Source organism: Chlorocebus sabaeus, chromosome 3 (genome assembly GCF_047675955.1).
Source record: "Chlorocebus sabaeus isolate Y175 chromosome 3, mChlSab1.0.hap1, whole genome shotgun sequence".
NCBI classification, from domain to species: Eukaryota; Metazoa; Chordata; class Mammalia; order Primates; family Cercopithecidae; genus Chlorocebus; species Chlorocebus sabaeus.
The window spans coordinates 30,103,258-30,111,869 of NC_132906.1; the positions used below are offsets into that span (position 1 = coordinate 30,103,258).

Genomic DNA, 8,612 nt, shown 5'->3' on the forward strand with positions numbered 1-8,612 from the left:
TATTTTTTGCTAAATTTGTTCGCTAAATGAACAAATAGCAACAGCAACAACAATAAATGTCAACAACACAACTTGGGAGTGGGAATCTCATTTTTAGTTACTATATTATATGAAGTGTCCAACTTCAACAAAAATTTTTGAGGCATACAAAGAAACAAAAAACCCTTTATTGCAAACAGAGTTATATATAAAGGGAGAAAAGCAGCCAATAGAAACTGTTATTTTATTTATTTATGTATGTTTTTGAGACAGGGTCTCACTCTGTCGCCCAGGCTGGAGTACAGTGGCACAATCAAAGCTCACTCAGCCTCAGCCTCCTGCACTCAAATGATCCTTCCTTCCTCAGCCTTCCAAGTAGCAGGGACTTCAGGCATGCACCACCACAACTGACTAATTTATTTTGGTTTTGTAGAGACAGGGTCTTGTTATGTTGTCAGGCTGGTCTCAAACTCCTACGCTCTAGCCATCCTCCCTCCTCAGCCTCCCAAATTGCTAGGATTACAAGCATGAGCCACCATGCCTGGCCTGAAACTGTTATTCTCTGAGTAATTGTCTTTTTGGTTATAAACTGTCTCTAAGGAATTGCAGACACTGAGTGATTAAACCAAGATTTTTAGTCAGCTATTACAAATGTAGTTAAAGAACTAAAAGAAACCATTCCTAAAGAATTAAAGAAAAACAAGGCCAGGTGTGGTGGCTCATACCTATAATCCCAGCACTTCGGGAGGCCGAAGTGGGTAGATCACTTGAGCCCAGAAGTTTGAGATGAGCCTGGGCAACATGGAGAAACCCCATCTCTACAGAAAATACAAAAAATTAGCTAGGTCTGGTGACACACGCCTGTAGTCCCAGCTACTTGAGAGGCTGAAGTGGGAAGACCCCTCGAGTCCAGGAGGTTGAGGCTGCAGTTAGCCAAGATCATGCCACTGCACTCCAGCCTGACAGAGATGATGTCTCAAAAAAAAAAAAAAAAAAAAGCATTAAAGATTTAAAAACTATGCCTTACCAAAAAGAGACAGAAAAGTGTGTGTTTGTGTGTATATATATATTATATATATATAGTGTGTGTGTGTATATATACACACACTTTATATACATATACTTTTATATAGATATATAGAAAAGTATATATTATAGAAAAGAGTGTGCGTGTGTGTATATAAAAGTACATATATCCTTTTCTTTATATAACCAAACAGAAATTCTGGAGACACAGTGAAAACTTCTGGAGAAATTCTGGATGGACTAGGGGTCCACGGACGGATGAATGGATAAAGAAATTGTAGCATGTATATAAAGTAGAATATTATTCAGTCATAAAAAAAGAATCCTGTCATTTGTCACAAGATAGATGAACCTGGAGAACATTATGCTAAGTGAAATAAGCCAGACACAGAAAGAAAAATGCTGCACAATTTCGCTTATATGTAAAATCTTAAAAAAAAAAAAAAAAAAAAAGAGGCCGGGTGCGGTGGCTCACGCCTGTAATCCCAGCACTTTGGGAGGCCGAGGCAGGCGGATCACGAGGTCAGCAGATCGAGACCATCCTGGCTAACATGGTGAAACCCCGTCTCTACTAAAAATACAAAAAAATGCCAGGCGTGGTGGTGGGCGCCTGTAGTCCCAGCTACTCAGGAGGCTGAGGCAGGAGAAGGGCGCGAACCCAGGAGGCAGAGCTTGCAGTGAGCCGAGATCACGCCACTGCACTCCAGCCTGGGCAACAGAGCGAGACTCCGTCTCAAAAAAAAAAAAAGAAGAAAAGAAAGAAAAAAGTCAAATACATAGACAAAGAATAAAATGGTGGTTGCTCGGTGTGGGGAGGGGACAGGAAGAAGGAGATCAAAGGGTACAAAGTTGCAGATATATAGGATAAATAATTTAGAGATCTAAGCTACAACATGAGGACTATAGTTAATAACATTGTATTCAGGATTTTTGCTGAGAGAGTAGATTTTGGGTGCTTTTGCTACAGTGCACAAAAAAGGGTAGTTATGAGATATGGATATGTTAATTTATTTGACTATTTAAAAATTTTACTATGTGACAAAAATTCTGGAGTTGAAAATGAAAAATTAAAGAGGAGTTCAACAGCATATTTGAACTGACAGAAGAAAAAATCCACAAGCTTGTAAACAGGTTAATTGAGATTATCTAATCTAAGCAACAGAAAGAAAAAAGAATGAAGAAAAATGAATATAACTTTAGAGACCTGGGGGACACCCTCACGCTACCAGTATTCACATAATAGGAGCCCTAGAAGGAGAGGAGACAGAGAAAATGGAAGAAAGAACATTTGAAGAAATAGTGGCCAAAAACTTCTGAAATTTGATGAAAAACTGTATCAAATCTGCATATCCAAGAAGCTTAACAATCTCCAAGTAGAATAAACCTCAAGACCAAGACACATCCTAGTCAAACTATCAAAAGCCAAAGACAAAGAATCTGGAAAGCAGCAAGAGAAGTGATTCAACCCACACAAAGCCCTCACCAGACCATGACTTCCTAGAACCATGCTCCTGGAACCAATGCCGACAGAATCTGAGGTAACAATCACTTGTGAGTCATCAACAGCACTGCCCTATCAGGGAAGTCAAAGACGGAAAAGGAACTCTTTCAGACCTTTCAAGTGCCCCCTCCTTTCCTTAAAGTCTTTTATAGGGGACTCCTTCTTAGAGTCACCATCCTGTGAGTCAGGTCTGAAAGGGCACAGATAGGTCACAGCCAGCATTGTTGGGGCAGGCCTGCAAGCAGCGTCATCGGGGATCTCACATGACAATGGCCGCATGTACCCTCTAAGGGCTACAGGACCTATCCCGTTGGGAAGCAGCTAAGCAGTAAGTAACTGCTGGCTTTAGATTATATAGTATTTGTTCTAAGCATAAGGTAATATATAATATTTTCCTTAAAAAGAAGTTCCTAGTCTTACAGTATAACTGAAAACTAGGCATGTTTCTTTAATGTGCATTTTTATAGCTGTACAGATACATATCTACAGTTTTATGTTGTACCTTATATCTTAACACACATCTACATATTTGATGTGGTTCTTGTTTTCTTTCTTTCTTAAAGAAAGTTCAGTGTTCACTTGAGAAAAACTTGGAGGTGAGTTTTTTCCAACATCCTAACCCAGTAGACGCCCATTCATCCAGCTGCTATTTTCTGAACACCTATCCTGTGGCAGGACGTTTCGCGGGATGCCAGACATAGAGATGGAAGATGAGGTGTTTCTAGTGGGACAGAAAGTGCACATGCTCAGTCTGAGCTTAGGAGAGACTGCCTGGAGGAGGTATCTGAGTGCTGAAGGATTCGCTAGGTGAACTGAAGGGAGCTTGAGCAAGGCTATCCAGGGAGAGCGGGCCAGCAAGACATGGAAGTGAGGGAGGACCTCCCATATTGGACAGATTCCAGGCAAAGAGCCATACAACATAGAAAATCAAATTTCCAAAATGCAGTTAAATTCAGTTCAATTCAACCAACATTTTCACCAGTTCCCTCCTATATAGACGGCTTTATATTATAATAGCTCCTGGGTTACAGAGATGTCAGGAAGACATGTCTACACCTAATTTCAATCAAGTCTGACAAGTAACAGTGGAGTAACAGACAGATAGCATCGCGGAGGTGGCGAGGAACTTTGTCTGGAGGGTCCGAGTGGCTTTCAGAGGGGAAGGGATGAACAGGAATTCAAGCCCCCCGTAGGAGGAAAAGGGGCTCTCAGTAGAGGATGCGGCATGTGCTTCAGCATCCAGGCAGGAAACTGGAGGCAGGGTGCCAAGAGCTGAATAGAGCTCATTCATACTGGGCCTTAGATTTGGAGTTGGGTGCAGGCTGGGTAGGAAGGACAGGGAGAAGCAAGCTGGAGTTGGGCTGCACAGGGCCTTCCTAGGGCATTCAGCTTTGATGGTTGGGCTACAAGGTCCTTGAAGGTGTGTGAACTGAGGTGATAGGACGAGAAAGTGTTTTAGAAAACACCTGTAGGGCTACAGTGCAGGGGCAGATAAAAGGGTAAGATCAATACAGAGAGCAGCAAGGCTATTTCAGGCATCCTGGCCTGACCCGGCTGTGGTTGGGGAGATGGAACGGGGCATGGTTTCAAGAAATGTTAAGGATCTCAGCTAGGCGGGCTTGATGGTTGAGGAGAGAAGTCTGGTGAGGGAGAGGGAAAGGTCAAGGATGTGCCCCTGGTTCTGGTTTGTGTGACTTGACGGATGGTGATGCCACCAGCTGTCCACAGCCTAGCCACTGTCTCTTCATATGGTTGCGCGCGTGCACACACACACACCCCCAGTTGTGTCCTTTCTCCTCCTCTACTCCCTGTTCCTAAACCAGAAATGGAAAAACACAGAGAAAGCCCTGAAAATTTCCCCAAAAGGTCTCATGAATGACGGATCAGTGAGGTCCACTGAGTGAGGGCCAGAACCTGGCAACTTCCTCAAGAAAGCACAAAATGGAAAACAATGCTCTCAGCATGTGCATGCACCACTTATCTGACAACACAGCTCTTTACTGCTCCCTAACCACCTTCCTATGTCCAGTGCTTTTTCTCATCCCTTGATTCATGTTTGTAGTTACAGGGATTGTTACGGATAGTTCTGCTATCTGATTCCTCGGATATATGGCAATGTTTGAAGATCTTTCTCCTTCCCTCCCTCCCTGTCTTTCTTTTTCTTTTCTTTTTTTCTTTTCCTTTTTTCTTCTCCCCAGCTTTTATTTTATTGTGAAATACACTGTATTGACTGGGGTACATAGAATATCCATGTACCGCTTAACACGTTTTTATAACAACACACATGAAACCGCCACCAAGCAAAGAAACAGAATGCTGCTAGCACTGCAGAAGCCCCTCTCAAGTACTCACTTAATCACAATCCTTAGTCTCACCTCCTCATCCCACACCCCAAATCCTCCCACACCAGCAACTATTACTCTGACTTTGGGACTCACTTCCTTGCTTTTCTTTCTGTGTTAACACTGAAGTATGTTCCCCTAGACCGTGGCATTTAGTCCTGCTTGTTTGGAACTTCATTCTTTGAAATTCCCTGATCCTGCTTCTCTCTTTCAGCAGAGTGTTTATAAGATTCACCCATGCTGTTGTAGGCAGCCATGCTGTCTGTCATGTGGATATACCGCCATTTTTTATTCCACTCTATTGGGATGGTCACTGGATTGTTTCCAGAGTTGAGCTCTTATGAGCAAAGCTCCTCGAACACACTTGTACATGTATCCTAGTCACAGTTCCCAAGTTTCCTCAGGGTTTATATCTGGGACTGGAGTTGCTGGGTCATCTGGTGTCTTTCTTATTGTTCCATATTACTCAATATTGCGTGAGGGTCTTCTTGTTCCATGATCCTGGCAACATTCACCATTGTCTCTCACCTTTTTGTTTTAAACCACTTTTCCCAAAATAAACTCCTCTCCTAATATACACTGTCCTCCTCCTCTCTGAGGTCAGGGGGCCTATCTTCTGTGTCCCAGGCTCGTAATAGAGGACATTCACATGTGAGCATGACCATAGGCAGACAGGAACAATTCCCAAGTGAGTATACCAAAACCTAAATTCACTCGGGTTGACTGAACAAATATAAATTCTTCTTGGCCTCGTCATGTCACACCTGTGTGTTCTGATACCCCAGCTGAGAGCCACTGTCCTTCTTGGCTGAGCATCTATGTTTTTAGCAGCCTTGAGCTTGAATGTACTGACTGCCTCTCCAGCCCAAAGCCATGACCACCCCACATGTTTCTTGACCAAAGCTTGTCCCTCACAAACACCACCATGGGGACAAAGAACAGTGATTACATTTTCTCAAATCCAGTACTACAGAACCAAGGGCCATCCCTTGGCATGTGATACTCACAGACCTCTCTTCTCTGCTCCCCCTACAGGGTCTGACCAGCCGATCTGGACCTGGCTAACGGTCCTGTCATCATGGCCACCCCACCATTCCGACTGTTAAGGAAGATGTTTTCCTTCAAGGTGAGCAGATGGATGGGGCTTGCCTGCTTCCGGTCCCTGGTGACATCCTCTCCCAGTATTCGCCAGAAGAAACTAATGCACAAGCTGCAGGAGGAAAAGGCTTTTCGCGAAGAGATGAAAATTTTTCGTGAGAAAATAGAGGGCTTCAGGGAAGAAATGTGGACTTTCCGAGGCAAAATCCATGCTTTCTGGGGCCAGATCCTGGGTTTTTGGGAAGAGGAGAGACCTTTCTGGGAAGAGGAGAAAAGTTTCTGGAAAGAGGAAAAATCCTTCTGGGAAATGGAAAAGTCTTTCAGGGAGGAAGAGAAAACTTTTTGGAAAAAGTACCGCATTTTCTGGAAGGACGACAAGGCCTTCTGGAAAGAGGACAATGCCTTATGGGAAAAAGACTGGAACCTTCTTCAGGAGGACAAGGCCCTGTGGGAGGAAGAAAAGGCCCTGTGGGTAGAGGAAAGAGCCCTCCTTGAGGAGGAGAAAGCCCTGTGGGAGGATAAAACGTCCCTCTGGGAGGAAAAGAATGCCCTCTGGGAAGAGGAGAGGGCCTTCTGGGTGGAGCGCAATGGCCACATTGCCAGGGAGCAGATGCTCGAAGAGTTCCACAACGCCAACAGAGGGCAGCGCTCGCTGGCCTTCTCCCGAGGCAGGGCGTAGCCAGCATGCAGGTGCAGGGCCCTGTGGTCCAGACTCCCCTGGGTTGGGATTCAAGTCCAGGGTGAACTCATGTGCTGGAGAAAAAACACACTCATTGGTCTCCTTGTTTTGAAAGATCCAATAAAGTCCTGAGACAAGGTTTGGAAATCCAACTTCTTTGAGGAAGGCTGGCTGCATTTTTTTCCAGGTTTTGTGATGCTCCAAGGTCATATTCCCATCTCTGGGACACAGAGCTCGGCCCCAGGCAGCTCCCAGTGACTCCAGCCTGTGCGGGTGTTTGGAAGTAGAGACGCTTTGGCTCTCTTTAAAAGAGTCAAAATGGGGAGAAGAGGCTTGGGCCGTGCCAGCTAGCGACACACAGGGACGGAGAGGGGCTGAGACACCACTGTCTCTGCCACACTGTAGGGAAGTCACTTCTTCACTTGGGGCAGTCTTGGAGGCCTGGAGAGGGCTGACAGCATTCCAGTAAAGGCCTCTGTGCTGTTAACTCTTTGTTTGTGCCTCTTCCTCCCCTGGTAAGGCATGTGGAGGACACAGGCAGAATCCCTGCACGACCCACTCACTGGTAGTTCCGAGTTCCACCAAACGTCTCAGCAGCCCTACTCAGGCAGCATGAAAATGAGGCCTTGGCGTGGGGGCTGAGACTCAAGAGTGCGGCCCCCAAGAGCACTGACGCCCTTGACGAGGGAGTCAAGCTGACCCATGGAGTGGCCTGGGCAATGCACGGGCATGCTCCCTGGCCCTGCCCTCACATATTCCCACTCACGGAAGTCTCATGGTCCCTGTTTTTCTGTATTATACGTTCTTTTTGGGGGGCTTCCTGCTTTCATCTATTTTAAAATTAAAATACCCTAGGAAGTAGTACATTGAATGAATGTGCATGAATGTGGTCAAGCAACTTATGTGCCCAACTCTTCTTCTGGGGGTGGGGAGATTAGATGGCCTTTATGGGGAATGCTACACAAATGACCAAAAGTGAGGGAGTAAGGGAGTAAGAAACGCCACGACAAATGTGTCTTGCTTCCCCTTTCCTTAGGCCTGGCCTTCATTGTTATATTAACACATCAACTTACCTCACCGTGGTGCGTCCCCTACTACTAGACAAGCAATTTCTCATGCACCTCCTCATGTGACCTTCACCACAGCTCTGTGGGCTGGCAGGAAGGTACATAAACCCATTGTACAGATGAGGAAACAGAGACCTAAAGAAGTAATGTGAGTGCATGTGGTCCAGCAAGTAGCAAATGGGAGGGCCAGGACAAGAACCCACAGTGTCTGTCTCTTGGTATTGTGGCCCTTTCCTAATACAGCCCTGGGTCATGGAAAGTGACTTGGCTGATAGTGGTGTCAATACTGGGAGAGCCTTAAAGTACACTAGGATTTCACAGTGGCTTGGGGGTGGAGAGATAGGAAGAGGAGGGGACAGGGATCTTTGCAAAGTCAAGGGTGAACAAACACCCTTGGTGCCAGGAGAGTGGGCTGACTCCCAGGAGCTGACTCTCAGGAGATGATTGTGGGAAAGCCTGGGTTACTGCATGGCCAATGGAAAACTTGGCCCTGGGAAAGTCTGGGTTCCCTGCAAGTCCTCTGATTCTCAGAGAAAGCAGGGTCACGGCAGTGGGAGCAGCTTTCTCCTTGGTCACACACACACACACCCCCATCCTCAGCTCTCCTTGGGTCCCAGGGCAAGGACTTCAGCAAGCCATGGGGAACAGGATGCAGGGTGGAGAGAATTCCATTTCAAGAGGGCTGCCAGGGGCTCACACTCAAGACCTGGATGGTGTAGGCCACTGGATGGTGTTCACACTGCAGGAACCCCAGTGCAGAGAAAAGCTGCAGATTCAAAAATCCCCAGGGATTCTGCCAAAGACAAAACTCAGGGTGAAGGGAGATGAAAAGTGTACTCTAGACCTCCACAATTGCAGACTCCTTTTATCTGCTATGGAAAGGAAGTTCTCAAAGCTTGGTCAGCACTTGGGTGAACTCA

The 8,612-nt window shown here is 45.8% G+C and overlaps 1 protein-coding gene across 2 annotated transcripts; it reads left to right on the forward strand.

Moving 5' to 3' along the window:
- Positions 1–2,259: 2,259 nt before the first annotated feature.
- CCDC70 (coiled-coil domain containing 70) lies at positions 2,260–6,855 on the forward strand. Of its 2 annotated transcripts, XM_073014561.1 has the most exons (3): positions 2,260–2,834; positions 5,448–5,536; positions 5,884–6,855. In XM_073014561.1, exon 3 carries the CDS (start codon positions 5,927–5,929, stop codon positions 6,623–6,625), a length of 699 nt encoding a protein of 232 aa, XP_072870662.1. In that variant the 5' UTR covers positions 2,260–2,834; positions 5,448–5,536; positions 5,884–5,926; the 3' UTR covers positions 6,626–6,855. The 2 variants fall into 2 exon arrangements, with proteins under 2 accessions (XP_072870662.1, XP_072870663.1); XM_073014562.1 differs by lacking the exon at positions 5,448–5,536.
- The last annotated feature ends 1,757 nt before the right edge of the window (positions 6,856–8,612 follow it).

What these genes read in the sequence shown, in the direction of transcription:
- CCDC70 (XM_073014561.1), top strand. Translation starts at nt 5,927, where the DNA reads ATGGCCACCCCACCATTCCGACTGTTAAGGAAGATGTTTTCCTTCAAG.